The sequence below is a fragment of the Cotesia glomerata genome, unplaced genomic scaffold (genome assembly GCF_020080835.1).
Source record: "Cotesia glomerata isolate CgM1 unplaced genomic scaffold, MPM_Cglom_v2.3 scaffold_70, whole genome shotgun sequence".
Taxonomy (NCBI): Eukaryota; Metazoa; Arthropoda; class Insecta; order Hymenoptera; family Braconidae; genus Cotesia; species Cotesia glomerata.
The window spans coordinates 11,956-28,258 of record NW_025404347.1 but is presented as its reverse complement, the minus strand read 5'-3'; the positions used below and the strand labels follow the sequence as shown (position 1 = coordinate 28,258).

The following is a 16,303-nucleotide window of genomic DNA, read 5'->3' as shown; positions in this document are numbered from 1 at the left end:
TATTTAATTAAATATTTGCAATCAAAATTACAAAAATGGTTTTCCCTATATCTCAGCAAATTATTATTTTTTTTCTATATTTTATTAATCCAATAAATTGCTCCCGATTAGTTCTTTTGACATTAGTCAATTTTATTCGACAATAGCTTTTATTTATGTGTAATTAATTGAAATTACTAATTATCATTTGAATAGCCACCATAAGACTATGATATGACGTCATACCATAAGAGCCACTTCATAAGAATCGCACTTGACGAGCCATCGTTTACATGAGTATATACCAACAAAATCCTCCATAGTTACGGGACTGTAAACTTCATAGCCAATATGTAATACTTCTATATGTGCACAGTTTAAAATGGGCTCCCCTGAAGTTGGCAACCAAAAATCAATTTTTATTAATTTAGTATAAAATCGTTTCCCTATAATAATAATAAAGAATTAAGATGAAATATATGAAAATATATGTAATACTTGCAAACTATTCGGACAGCTCCCTTAAGTTGGCGGGGGAAAGTTAACTTTTTGCAAATTTTTTTTGCTAATTCGATTGTTCGTCGTTTGTTCTTTAATGTTCGATTAAATTAAGCGTTTGTTCGATAATTGTTTTTTTTTAAATAATTATTAAAAATCCCATCTGAACCTGGCTCTTAATATTGAACTATTTGTACTTTTTTTTTATCTATTTTGATGAATTCTTGTTTGTTCGATTAAAAAAAACGTTTGTTCGATCGTATTTTTTTTTATAATCAATTTTTTAATATCATTACACCCACGCTCCTGTACACATGTTCAAATAAATATTGCTGCGCATGCGCGAACATTTGATAAATTTACTTGGATTGTTGAATATGTAATACAACATAATAATAAATAATAATAATAATAATAATAATATTAATAATAAATTTTTTCATTAACATCTTTTATCTATGATTATTTTGGAAAAAATATTAGCATAACGGTGCTCTTCTAAGTGATTTTCTATCTCGACAACATGCGTTTCCGCCTTTAATCACTCCAAATTAAAATATCCATTATGGTGGAAATTTGTGTCGTGGCAAGTTGGAGCTTATGGAGGGTAGAGGTATCCTCGGGTATCTCTACTCTCCACAATAATGTGAGCAACTTTTTGAATTAATATGATCGCGAAACTAATTTTGCAGAAGCTGGTCGTTGGGTAAGTGGTTAAACAACTAATTTTTATGTTATTGCGTTTGTTGCCTCTTAATTTGGAGCATCTTGCTTATATATGTTGAACCAAAAGAAGGCATATTAATGTAATTCAATTGGAATTAAATGACACTAAATAAAGATTATTGAATATCTAGATAGGATAGGAAAGTGGATATGTGATAATTATTCAGTATCAAATGTAAAAAAAAATTCCTTGAAGAAGAACTTATAAATCTCTTTAACTGAAACTTTTTTTAATCTATTCAATAACTTATTATAATAATTAAAGTTATAATTTATTTGATTATTAAGACAAGCAATTGAGGATGAAACAATATTTAAAAATTATTAGGCTATCAAAAAATCATTGACAGAAAATCGTTTGCGATAAACCAAAGTAATGGAGTTTTTTAATTGATAACTAGCTGTGCCCGCCCGCTTCGCGTGGCATAATTCAACTGTACACTTAATATAATATCTAATATGAATATATATAAATATATATCAAATATAGCTGTTACTTTCCCGCTTCACTGGTTATTTTTGATTCTAATAGTAATTTATAGTTATTAATTAATTTTTATTCATTTATTACATAAATAAATTTGGTTTCACATAAAAATTAAAACAACAAATTATAATTTAATTTTTTAAGTGATGAACACAAAAAGGAATTCGAATATCGTCATGTTCTTTATGGAAGAAGAAGTTCTTATGATCGATTATTTTTTAATTAAGGATTACCAGGGGCGTGGGTAGATAATAAAAGCTATATATTTAAATATGTTAGTATTACTTATTTATATGAATAATGATGATATTTATTATTAACTCAATAATTTCGATTTGATAAATGAATCAATTCACGTTTTAATTTATGTCGCAGACATTCATATAGTATAGATATAGTATAGATATAGAAGACTCCTACTCAATTTGGAGCATGTAGGAGCTATATTTTGAAAATCAAAATTTTTTTTGTTTATACCCACTCTCTCAATCCATATTTGGAATAAGTTGTCACAAAATCCATTCTTAGATCATTTCTACCACACATATAGCAGATTCTTACCAAATTTGGAACCTATAAGAGTTATAGCTTGGAAATTAAAAATTTTCATTGTTAACACCCACCCCCGCAGTTCATATTTGGATTAGGTTGCCATTAATTCCGCTCTTAGATCATTTCTACCTCATATGTAGCAGATTCTTACCAACTTTGAAGTTTATGGGAACTATAGCTTGGAAATTAAAAATTTTAATTGTTAACACCCACCCTCGCAATTCCCTGTCGGGTGAGCTATCGTAAAATTCGTTCATAAATGATTTATACATCACTCACAGAAAATTCCTACCAAATTTGGAGTCTGTAAGAGCTACAGTTTGAAACTTAAAATTTTTCATTGTTAATACTCACCCCCGCAATCCCCTGTGAGGTTAAATATCGTAAAATTCATTCATATACTATTTCTACATCTTTGACAGAGAATTACTCCCAAATTTGGAGTCGATAGGAGCTATATTTTAAAACTGGAAATTTTTCATTGTTAACGCCCCCGCAAACCCCTTTGGAGGAGGAATTTCTTTAAAACCGTTGTTAGCTGACCTCTACATGGCAAAAGTAATATTCCTACCAAATTTCAAGTTTCTAGGTCTGGTGGTTCCCGAGATATCGTGATGAGTGACTATATATAAATAGGAATCACATAATAATATAGATTAGGACTCCTATTTCATAACCACCACTGGCTTGACCGACATCATATATGTCCTATCATTTGCAGAATAACGTCTTCTGACTGTATACCAATTTTTATTAAGATTGGTCAAGCCGTTCTTGAGTTATAAGAAGACATACAGACAGACAGACAGACAGACAGACAGACAAAAAAAAAAAAAAAGTTGGATGTGAATCAGCGCATCATAAAACGATTATTTATCACAAAATTATATGAAAAAATTGAATGTACAGACAGAGTCAATAGATTTATATAGTAGTATAGATTTCTTACAAATATCAAATAGTCATCCATACGTCATTACATAGCTGTCATTATACGTCAATTTTGTTATTCCAAGTCTGATTCTTTTTTGTTATACCACGTTTTATAGTGACTGACGTTACATGTCAAGTCACACGGGAATGATGTCGAACGGGATAAAAAGTATCCTATGTCCTTCTCCTGGCTCTAAACTACCTCCCTGCCAATTTTCAGCTAAATCGGTTCAGCCGTTCTTGAGTTATAAGTGAAGTAACTAACACGACTTTCTTTTATATATATAGATTTCGATGTCATTAGATAAAGTAATTTAAAATAGTTGATCTTGTATAATTTACTGTTACTTAGTATTTTGTATATTTTTTTTGGTAATAACGTTCCTTCTATAAGTTTTCGATTGAAAGAAAAAAATTATATATTCTTGAAAAAATATATTTATATATTTATTTAAGAAACCCCATAAGCCAGTGATGTGAGGAATTTCTCAATAGAATTACATTTTTCTCACTCTATTATTTTTTATTCAAACGCCGATCTTTGAGATTTTTTTGTTGGTTTTGATGGGATTATGTGCAAAGAACCAAGAAATACAAATAACTCAATTTCGCAAAAAATGTGACTTATGGGTTTCTTAAATAAATGATTCAAATGCGAAACTCGGGTAATATAATAGAGAAATCTTTAAAAGTAAATAAAAAATTACAGTCCTTCAAGTATCATTTGATGTTTTTTTTTTTTATAGCTAATTTAAGTCATTAATTTTCAGAGATTTTAAACCACCAAATTTATTATTAATTCTTGGTGGAAGAACGCTAAAAATCTGCGACTTTGGTACGGCTTGTGACTTGAACATGACAAATAACAAAGGCTCTGCAGCATGGATGGCACCAGAAGTATTTGAAGGCTCGCGTTACATTGAAAAATGTGATATATTCAGTTGGGGGGTGATATTGTGGGAGATATTGGCCCGTCGAAAACCATTCGATGATATTGGTGGATCTGCGTATCGCATCATGTGGGCAGTACATGTTGGACAACGACCACCTCTTATTGAAGGTTGTCCCAATTGAAAATTTAATCACCAGGTAATTTTTGAACCTTTTTTTTTTTTTAATTTTTCTATAAAATGTAAGAAAAATAATTAATTATAAAACCTTATAGGTGTTGGAGTAAACGCCCTGAAGAACGACCGTCAATGGACTTGTCTAGCTTCATTCATCAGCGGACTTTTAGAACAGTTCAATAACAGTATGTCTGAAGACTATGAAGAAAATTATGACGATAACGATGATGAAATTGATCAAGATACTATTGTTGTTTCGTGAGATATGTCTTCTAGTCAAATTAATGGTTATCAAGTGAACGGCATTAATAATGATAGCAAAATTGATTTATCAACTACAACAATAAAAAACAATACAAAAATAGTCAAGAATTTAGGGATTCAAATGTTATTGATAACTTTCCACAAATGAAACCAACAAGTAATAATGATAATAGAGATTCTAATAATCGATTTCAACCACTTCATATTGAATGTGATCCTGTAAGTTTTCTTTTTTTTACATAAAATATTTTTTCATGTTTAATTTTTTTTTAATTTTATTATTATTTTTTCAAGAATGCTTGGGAGTTAGCTACGAGTACAGAATCGTTGTGGGAACTTTAAAATACAGCTTAAAAAACATAATCGTAAGTCATTTTTAATCTTAATGTAAAAAGACGAAATTTTATAGATTTAATTTTATGCTTATCATATACATTATATAAAACAATATTTTAATGTTAAAACAATTTGAAATTAACGTAGCTTATCAGACTTGAAAAAAAAATTTAAGAAATTTTCATTTGAAATTGAAAGTTCAAACTGACCTCATATGTGTTTGACATTAAGATTGAGCCCTGGGTTATAAAATTACCATAAAAAATTTAATAAAACTTAGCATACTAATACATTATAATAAAATAAGATAATGAATCATTAAAATTTTTAAAGATCTGCAAAGAACCAAAAAAAAGATATTGATGTAAAAAAAATTTTAGCCTTTATCATTAATTCTATAAGAATTCACAGATTTTATTTTATTTAATAAAAAGTACCGCACAAATTTCAATAAAAGTTTAATTAATAAAAAGAAACAATATATTGAATATTTTGCATAGTTAAAAGTACAGATTCAGGGCATTTGATAGTAATAATTAATAAAAAAAAACTATAAAAAATTAGATCTGTCTCTTTTTCTCCAATACGACGAAAAATGGGTAAATCTAATACATAAATCCAAAGAATTTATAATGATAGTTATTTAGAAATAGATTCTTAAAATTCTATTGTTAAAAATTAATACCCTTGGTCATACCAAGCGGTTTAGTCGATAAGAATCAATTAGTAAAAATATTGCGACTGGAATTTTTATACCCTTGGATTTACCAAGCGGTTGTTCTAGAAGAATTAACTCATAGATATCGGCTTGGTCGGAAGGCTATTTATTATTATCATCGTCATTGTCAATTGGAAACTTCGAGACGGATTTATAAGGGATTATTATAATAAGAAAATTCTAGAGTTAGAGTCCTTTTGTTAAAGTAGAATATTTAAGTGACGCGCAAGTAAAAAAAGAGATTCAGTCGTAGTTCAGATCCTAGAGTAGCTACTTGTGCTATTCGTAGCGTTAACTAGTGAGTTATTATTAGTTGAATTTTTGATTATTTTTATTTAATATATTAATTAATATAATAATAAAATTAATTTTATAGTAGCTGATTTCTTAATAAGTAGTCTAACAATTCTATGAAATTATAATTTTTTCAGACGAAAAGAAAACAACTGAGTTTCATTGATAGAAAAAACAGTTGCGAAAATTCACAGTCGTTACGAGGCATTGGTTTCTGGACGAGCAATCGAGGGCAATTAAGGGGAGCGAAATGATCCAGCTACAGTCGACGCTCCCTGTACTGGACCTCCCTGTATTTGACCACATTCTTTCCCTGTATTTGACGATTTTACACAGGTCTTATGGACAAGGACGAGTCAAGTACAGGGAATGGTCCTGTTCGGGCGAGTCAAATACAGGGAGCGTTGACTGTAAAAGAGACCATGCATCAGGAGAACGAGAAAGACAGAACGATTTTATGATGTGAAGATTGGAAAGCTAAAGAGCTTACAGACGAGAACTGTATTAATGTGTACGATTGTATAACCTCGGCGTTCCCAATTGGATTATCAACTGCGCGATTTACATGGATAGCAGATGCAGGTGAAAAGACTTCGATACACCTGGGTGCTCCGTTCGGTTGGAAGTTAACGACACTCACTGAAGCATCACGTGAAAGTATACCTTCACAACCTTCTGCACTGCCCAGTGAAGACGAACTGGACAAGGATCTGATTTGGACCCAGTTATTGTCATCCGGACAGACAATGTTCCTGATTGGGGCCAGCTGCGGCGGTCGAAACATGAAAATTGATGAAGAAAAGTATCAAGGACGAAGGTTGAGACCGCATCACGCCTACTCGGTCCTCGACGTACAAAAAATTAGGCTGCTGCGCTTGAGGAATCCTTGAGATCACTACAGTTGAAAAAGCGACTGGTCCGACGACAGTCCCGTGTAGACACCCCAGATTCGAGAAATGCTGATGTCTCACAGTGCTTCTGATGGTGTTATCTGGAATTCATTTGACGATATGCTTAAATATTTTTAATGTATCGATTTTTGTAAAACCCGTGTAGGCTGGAGTGAAATAAGACTACGTGGTACTTTGCCACAAATTTCGTTATTGAGACACTTGTCGTGCATACTGCTGACTGTACTTAAACCCACGGAAGCCAAACTTACATTATTCCGAGAAGGTAAGCGGTAAATATTTTTATTAATTTCTTATTTTATATTACAGAAAAGAACTAATTTACCTAATCACTTTTGGTGATGATTATTGATGATAATGTGTCGGATTAAAAAAGTCAGGTCTATATAGAATTATTCAAAATTCTTCAAATTTTCATATTTTTCAACTTTTTAATTGTGAAATCAATAACAAGCTCACTAGGATCTTAAACTTTTTGGATAAATATTCTTAAAAATTATGTAGAAAATTAATGAATAAATAATTATTTTTCAGGAATTTGGAAGTCACAACATTTAGAGTTAGAGTTATATATGGTTGTCTTTAGTACGAAATCCCCTGCGGCATCGTAAATTGGTAGATTAATCGAACACAGCAAGTGACAAGTCCGAGGATTCGTTGGGTACCACAAAATGCTGGAGCGAGATTTGTATGTACAATCTGTTTGTCTGGCATTCAATCATTGGCATACAATTATGGAGAACACGTCAAGTTATCTTGAGTGCGTTTTGACTATTCACAGCTTTAAGCGGCTGATGGTCGAGCAAATATCACTGCCGGCTTTCATCCTCTCACAGGTAAATTTTTTTAATTTATTAAAAGTGTTTTTATGAAATAGATGAGAACTTTTTACCTCAATAATAATAATTTTTCCGAAAATGAAAGAAAACCTGATAATATAAGAAATATCCAACTTTAATCTCGAATAATTTTTAAAAGTGTAGATTTATTGAAAAATTATAGGAGATCGTTTTTGTAGAGTGTTCAATTTTCTACAGAAATATGGATCGTGTTAACCAGTAAATTATTTGTACGACAAGATATGAAATTCCAAAGTTTAAAAATATTTTTTCCCTTGTTATTTGGATAGAAAATGAAAAAATTCGATTCGCGACCTCTAAATATCAATATTAAGGGCTCAAATTTTGACAGGATCATTATTTTGGCACTTTTTGACAAAATTTCAAGACCTTTTAAAAACAAAAAAATTGTCCATTTTTTTGACACACCCTAATATACACAAACTGAATAATGAAGACTACAGCAATAAGTCATGCTCCCCACCCCAGAAACAATTATCAGTCCCAACAGTAATAGATTCAGAGTAAATTACTACTGTAAATCAGCTGATATTTATTCATATAAAATAAAAATTGTCTTACGTACAAATTCTAATCAAATTATTTAGTTTGTTAAAAATGATTTAATAAATTAAAAAAAAATTATTTATGACAGCGATATTTGTAGTAAATGTAGATATTTGAGAATTTAAATGTTCGTATGACAGTTCTTTTCTCAATACATTTCAATTAATTCAAATTTTTTTAAATCTACTTTATCTCTTTTGTCGACTTAATGCAAATAAATTAACTGATCATCAGTAGGTAATGTCGATTATGGTGGAAATATTTTTTATTTTATAAAACAATCAAAAAATTAATAAACATTAAAAAAGTTGATTATTTAATTCTTAAAATACTTGAACTAAAATATTTTTATTGTTACAAAATAATTCATTAATATTCGACGGATGTGATATCTGCTGTTGTCTATGTATAACGAAAACAAAAACCAATCGTTTCATAAAAAGTACTTGTATAGTTCGTAACAGTGATTGGCAATATTTATTGATAGTTTTTACAATTGTTGAGCTTTTACAATTTTAATATTGTAATTATTGATCTTTTAATATTTAAATTTTTTATTTACCAAAGCCATAGTTTTTAAGGAAAGTATTAATTCAATTTTATTTTTTTAGGTATTCTTACTATTCAATATGCCTCGAGAATGTGCAATGCCAATAGATGAGGCCGTTAAGGTATTAAAAAAATACATCAGTTTTTTTGTAACTGAGTCTTTACCTGAATGGAAAAACGAAGTGTGGAAAAAAATAGCCGCAGAACCAGACGTAAAAAAATATGGTTGGTCTATACATTCAATCCGCACGAACGTCAGAGAAGATAGGAGAAACCTGTTAACTCGAGCCCGAGAGGAATGTGGTTACTTTGTGTCGAAAAATTTTAATAAAAATGATAATTTTAATGATATTGCTAGTGATGAGAGTGATGATGATATTGACGAAGAGGATGCCAAAAATGATAAAGATTATTTGCCTGTACATTATAAACACGAACGGCCGGACCTAGAAACATTTGATGTTATCATTACTAGAGAATTATGGCAGCATATAATGATCCAAGTACTAAAAGAGAACAGTTGTGTTGATGTAAAATTACGACCAAAAATCTGGACTCATATAATATCTTGCGAATTTTGGAAACAATTTAGGTTAAAGTGTGCATTTATTTTTAAAAAGGGCGAAGTTCATCAAAACGGCGGGTACTATGCAACAATGCAAGGTAAATGCAAAGATAAAAAATGTAAAAATCCGATTTTTGGATTCATTGATAAAGATCCAGGGGAAGAAGGCCCCGTAACTATACATTTGCAATGTCGCGATTCACGTTTTACGCCACACGATGATGTTTATAGACCATTGCAGGGGGAACAAAGAAATTTATTAAGAAATAATATCAAAGAAAAAGGTGTTCAAGGCACAAGAATTCAAGAAGCAAGTCATCTGCTTCAACCTGGTGACACACAATGCCCACTACTTTTTTCTTCTAATGTCCTGTACCAGCTCAAGAAAGAATCGATAAATAAGGAATATAATGTCAAGTCTGAAGATAGAAGAGATTTAATTAAAGCAATTCAGAATATGGAAGAAGAAGTGATTTACAGAGATTGTATTATTCAAGTAGGAGATTCGCCATTCTTTGTTTTTTATTTATCACCAACCCAGCTTCATTGTTATAAAGAATATCGGCGTATTAATAAAGAAAATTCTTCTATAAGTATTGATGCAACAGGCGGAGTTGTACGGAAATTTATAGACAGCAAGAACAATAAAACAAGTTACATATTTTTGTATCAAATTGTAATTAATTTCAATAATACAACGCAGCCTATTTATCAAATGCTATCTGAGATCCATGATTCGGATATTATTAGTCTCTGGTTATCTAGATGGTTACGATTGAAGATTTGTCTACCAAAAGAGGTGGTATGTGATGGATCACGAGCTCTCCTAAATGCAGTTTGTTTATCATTCAACAAATTTTCATTAGCCCAGTACATGCAGTTATGTTTTACAAATTCGCAAAAGAACACAACTACAAGCTCTATCCAAACCTATATACGATTAGACACCGCACATTTCATGCACTCAGTTAGTAAGTGGAAGTGCTGGAATTCCGTAGTGCACAAAAATGTGAAATCATTTTATTTATACTGCTTTGGATTATTGATGGACTCACAAGACTTTAAAGGAATGGAACTCCTAGTGATTCTAATTTTTATAGTTTTTAATGTTGAATATGAGAATACCGTTATTAATTATAAATATGATAATGAGTTTTTAAACCCGCTAAAAAGCTAGACAAGTTTTGGAATCATTGATTGCCACTAAAAATATTGAAAATTTCATTAATGAAATGGAAGAAAGAGTTAATCGTATTGATTCTGACTTGGATCATGAAAAACAAAATGAATTGAGTGATAATTTAAATGAATCATCTGTAGAAATAGAAAAAATTTCAAGTTGGTTATGTTTAGTGGAAAATTACTCTTTAACAGTTATTCAAAAGGGAACGAAATTAAATTGTTTTTATTTACCCAATTTAAGTCTTCCATTTAAAGAAAAATTAAAAGAGTTTCCACTGTGGACTAAAGTGTGTATTAAATATACAACTTCACGTGCTTCTTCGTCTTACATTGAAGAAAATTTTAAGGACTTGAAAATGATGTTGCATAAGCAAATTTCTCTTCCATCTAGGGTTGATATTTTCATGAAAGCTCATCTTAAGATCCTTATTGGTGGTATAAAAATATTCCAAGCAAAATTAGCTAAATTTATGGATGAAATGGCTAACATTCAAACTAATTTAGATGACGATGACGTGGGAAGTGAAAATATTGACGAAAAATTTCAAAATGAGTCTTGCTACGAAAACTGGATGGGATTTGGAAAAGACCCAAAACATCAAAAATTCAATTGGGTTAATTCTGATAACTCTTCTAAGATTGATAAAAATAATGAAAATTTAAAGGATGAAAACTTAAATGATGAAAATTTAAATGATGAAGATTTGAATTATCAGAGTATCTCTGAAACAAATGAAAATAATTTAGATATGTCAGACACCAAAGAAAGTAGTATCATAACATCAAATTTAAATGATTCTATTGCTAAAGACCATAGTTATCATTTGTCAAGTTCACCGTTAGTGGAAATAAAAATAGAAAAATTAGATCCTGTTATCATTAATCAAGAAAAAAAAAACAAACACGAGGGTAAATACTTCAAACCTTGTCCTGATATAAAACTTATAAACGATGGAATTGTTAAAAAAATTGAATCGGGAAAAAAAGGCAACAATATAATTATACGAAAAAATACTAAAATAATAAGAAATCTTTTATTGAACGGAAATGTATCCGGTCCAATAAAAATTGGTAATGATAGCTGGTTCGCATTTAATACATGCCCGTTCGATAGTATTGCTCAACTAATATATAGTGCTGCTTTGGAAAATCCGAAATTTTTGAATTTTTTAAAAATCTCTCAAAACAAGACATTTTTATTCGTTGCTGACTTTTTGTCTACTGGTTTAATGCAAGAAACTTGTACAACTATTTATTCAAAGAGATTTGAAATTTTATACCCTCTCTATAAAGATAGTGATGTAAATGAAACACATATCATAAATTGTTTTGACAACGTAAATCCTTTATGGCAAAAACTGTTTCACGACGAGCCAAGTGTCTTTGAAGATTATTTATGTTTGTCTCCTAGTTGTGAAGGCTATAAAAGAAATGCTCAAAATCTGGCGGTAAATTATAACAAACTGGTTGATCCTATTCTTAAATCCCTTGAGAAGTCGATCATCTTTGAAGGTATTAGTAAAGGGTTATACTGTCATAAATGTAAGCAAAATAATTTAATCTGTACAAGAACCCTAAATGCATACGTTTATATTGAGTTGGATGTACCTATCGCAGGTACTCAACAATCAAAAAGATATAAATTAAAAAATTTTCCAAAACATATAAATCTACTAGAAAAAAATTTACTAGGTGAACAGAAACAACTGAACTATCGGTATGTATACTTTTATTAATTTATTTGTGTAATTACTATAAATTTATTTACATTAATCTTTTTACATGTTTTCAGTTTATCCGGAGTGATAGGCTATCAAGATAAGCATTACATAGCCTATTGCCAAAACTTATCTGGGTCATGGCAATATTTTAATGACAGTTTGGCACCACCCAAAGGAATAAATTCATCTATTGATGTTACTCCCCACGGGGTGCTATACATACTAAATCCAAATTCGGCATAGGTTTAAGAAACTAATAATGTGCAAAGACTAACTAGTCGATTTTTAATTATTTAATTAACTAATTTCAGTACTTATAAAAAATAAACATTTTATTGATCAAATACAGTTTTACGATAACTTCAACAAATTTTCAATTATAAAAAAAAATTCATTCTTGTAATAATTTAATAAATAAATTATAACAATTAATCAAAAATTTTATTTTTTTATTTAGATTCATAAATATTCTATTTATTACTTTCTTTTGTTATAGGATTTGACAGAAAAACACTTTCCGGTCAAACTAATGTTCATGTTCGTATCTGTTTATGCATAATCATGCATGTCAGACAAATTTCTGAATGTCTGATGTCATCAACTTTTTCTGAATTTATTTTGCCCAAAATTATTGGATATGAATAGGCATAATTAAGCCTGTTCATGCCGTCAGTTTTCATATTTAATCGGGTCTAAAAACTTATGTTTGATCAGGCCTGATCATATCGTTTCCCCATAATAATAGTAATAATATTTATTATTAAAATAATAATTTTTATAATAATAATAGTAATAATGATCATTTTATTTAATAGCACAATTAATTGAACAGTGGTCAAAACTTGATCGTAAATATTCCATCGAAGAGCGCGGATTAAAACTAATGTTACAAACTGATAATGAAAAAGTAATAATACGACAAAAGACAAATAATTTTGATGATTGGGAAATAGCTATATTTGGATGTAAACTTTCATCAATTAATAATAGAGTAAAAAATGACCTTAATAAGTTTGTGATGATCGGGTAAGAACTTTAAACTTATTTGCTGTTTATAAAAATATTTGTAAAGTTGTTCTAATAATTTGAATTTTTATTGCTGTTATGTGGGATAGATATATTAATCATTAGAAAAGGAAGGCGTATTCCTATTGCTTGAGTGATGTCTGAACTTCCGTCAATTGCAGCATGGAAAAAATGTCTCAGAAAAATATAATTGATTACTCATGTTTATGACGCTTTTATATTTATATATCAAACTAATTGTCTAATAGTTTTAATCAATTTAATTCATGAATAATTTGGTAATAATTTTTATTAAAAGAATTAAAAAAAAAAAAAAAAAATTATGTTTATATTTACAGAGAATTATTTATTAATTTTGCCAGGGACTTCGTACTACCCCCATCATGTGAAGTCTGTGGCTCTATTTATTTTTCTTAATATTAACACAAATAAATCATAATTAAGAAATACTTAGAATCAAATTTTTTTGAGCTGCGCTAGAGGGTTTCAAGATCTGAGGATCTTTAATGGCTATTGCTTGTATTATTATTATTATTATTATTATTATTATTATTATTATTATTATTATTATTATTATTATTTATTATTTATTATTATGTTGTATTACATATTCAACAATCCGAGTAAATTTATCAAATGTTCGCGCATGCGCAGCAATATTTATTTGAATATGTGCACAGGAGCGTGGGTGTAATGATATTAAAAAATTGATTATAAAAAAAAATACGATCGAACAAACGTTTTTTTTAATCGAACAAACAAGAATTCATCAAAATAGATAAAAAAAAAAAAAAAAAAGTACAAATAGTTCAATATTAAGAGCCAGGTTCAGATGGGATTTTTAATAATTATTTAAAAAAAAACAATTATCGAACAAACGCTTAATTTAATCGAACATTAAAGAACAAACGACGAACAATCGAATTAGCAAAAAAAATTTGCAAAAAGTTGACTTTCCCCCGCCAACTTAAGGGAGCTTTTCTCCCACACTGTCGACACGACACATGTATAAAATATACATGTACGATCTACGATGTACATTCAAGCAATACTTCCCACATTGTACATTGTGTGTACAATACAAGTCATCTGTAACTCAGACTCAGAGCCAGCCAACAGTTTTAAATTCAGTACAATGTGAGACGCCGTTAAGTGTCGTTATATTTGAATTACTCGAGATTTAAAAATACTCACCTATCAACAGAACCATTGTTTACTTTTTAATTAGTACGTACATTTCGATTTAATTTATTCTCGTTTAATTACATAAATTTTTAATTAATTGCAGGTAGTAATATTTTTAATCATCTTCATCAAATTATTTCTATTATGCACTCAGTGAGATGGTGACTGTGAGCATAGTAATCAGTGATTGAATCTGCTATGTGGTTTTACTTTTATTTAGATTGGATTACCCGTAAATTCCAGATGTAAGTTACTTTAATTATTAATTAACTAATTAATTAATAATATTTACATGTCATTTACGATTAAATACATGTTGGTAGAAAGTTTTTTAGCAGTAAATATAATTATTAGTATATTGGAGCATAGAGTCTGGATGAGATGGGATAGAAGCTTTTAACGGGTTCTTTACAACCGAGTGAGCGCAATACAAGATTTAATACAGTAAAACTCAAACTATTGGTATGCTACATAGACACAACATGTGTGGTACGGATACTGACACACACAGGCGGCTATTAACTCTGACCACTTGTCAAACAGGTTTTATTCTCTCCACTCATTATATGCATGTACATGTTTTACGTGTATTTTGAGTATGCTACTTTTTCCAACGTGCTCTTGTTTTATTTTTCACCAAAATTTTCATCGCAATATCATATCATATGCTGTATATCTGATAAGAGATATGACCAATCTTTTTAAAAATTTTTTTATCTCTGATTCATATCTTAGTTCCCGATTTCAGGTTTATCTGGAGAATTTTTTTATCCAAGAAATATTTTTGAGAAAAATCTGTTGGATGTTTGAGAAGAAGATTTAAAATTGATGAGTAGTCAAGAAAAAATTTTCTTGCTCATAGATATATTTTTGAACAGTTGTTGTTTAGTTCAAACGGTGTAGGTTGATCGTGCGCATGTACTTCTTATTCTGTACCACGCAATAAGTACCAAATTTTATTTAATACTGGTGCTTATATTATGTAATAATTTTTCGTGACCTTATACAAAGTAACTCCAAAATTCTGGGTTTTTCTTCTTTACATAATAATATATGAAATTTAAAAGTATTACTAAACAGTGGTTGTGTTGAAATTTTGTTTAAAATACTTAATTCGTGGAAATATTCATTCTTACTGAATTGGTATAGTAACTTCATTTAGGTTTTTTGATAACTAAGAAAATATTTTTAATTCAATTATAACTTTGAATTATTATTATTAATATTATTATTATTTACTGTAATAATAACAATATTAATAACAATTGTTATAACATGTTCAATGTAGTAAGAGAATCAGTAGAGTATGAAAGTATGAGGGTTACAAGTGTGTCATGTGAAGACTAAAACTGTCTACTTTAGGGCTTCCTGTCGACTTAAATTAATGATACTGTTTTTAAAAATATTTTCTATTTTTAATTACTGTTAGTTAATTTTTTTTTTCATAATAAATTTTTGAATGGCATTAATAATTACATTCGCTGTTAGTAAAACTCTATTGTCTTGAATTCAATTATCTTATTGTTATTTACATAACACCGTCATTCTTTTTTCAATTAATTAGTCTAGTTTTTCACAATTAGGGCAAGCTGAAAAAAAAAGTTACTGTGATAAGTAAGAGGTCCAAAGATACCTCATATATGTTACATAGCCGTTTCTCAAAAAAATATCAAAATCTATCATTAGTTTTTTTTTTTTAAGCTAAGGAAATTTAATTTCCGTTTATAACATTAACAGCTTTCTCCAAACACAAGATCATTAATCAAAAATCAGAAAAAATCGTTTAATATTTTATTTATTCAATGATTGAATTTGATTAGTTTTGTGAGTCTGAGAATTTAAATCAATATAATTTTATTGCCGCAACATTAATTTTCATTAAAAAAATAACGCTGACAGCAATA

General features: G+C 29.3%; 1 protein-coding gene and 2 long non-coding RNA genes across 3 annotated transcripts; all 3 read left to right on the top strand.

The window, feature by feature from the left end:
* Positions 1–3,945: 3,945 nt before the first annotated feature.
* LOC123274758 (mitogen-activated protein kinase kinase kinase 7-like) lies at positions 3,946–4,504 on the top strand (the record flags this gene model as incomplete). Its single annotated transcript, XM_044742482.1, has 2 exons — positions 3,946–4,235; positions 4,341–4,504. Coding segments are annotated over 2 exons (454 nt in total), but the record flags the coding sequence as incomplete, so codon positions are not given.
* An 8,186-nt stretch (positions 4,505–12,690) lies between these two features.
* On the top strand, positions 12,691–13,466 carry LOC123274756. The gene is made up of 3 exons (XR_006511568.1): positions 12,691–12,932; positions 13,004–13,214; positions 13,304–13,466. It is a non-coding gene; the product is annotated as an uncharacterized LOC123274756 (long non-coding RNA).
* Positions 13,467–14,205: 739 nt separating this feature from the next.
* On the top strand, positions 14,206–14,973 carry LOC123274757. The gene is made up of 3 exons (XR_006511569.1): positions 14,206–14,441; positions 14,503–14,644; positions 14,754–14,973. It is a non-coding gene; the product is annotated as an uncharacterized LOC123274757 (long non-coding RNA).
* Positions 14,974–16,303: the final 1,330 nt, after the last annotated feature.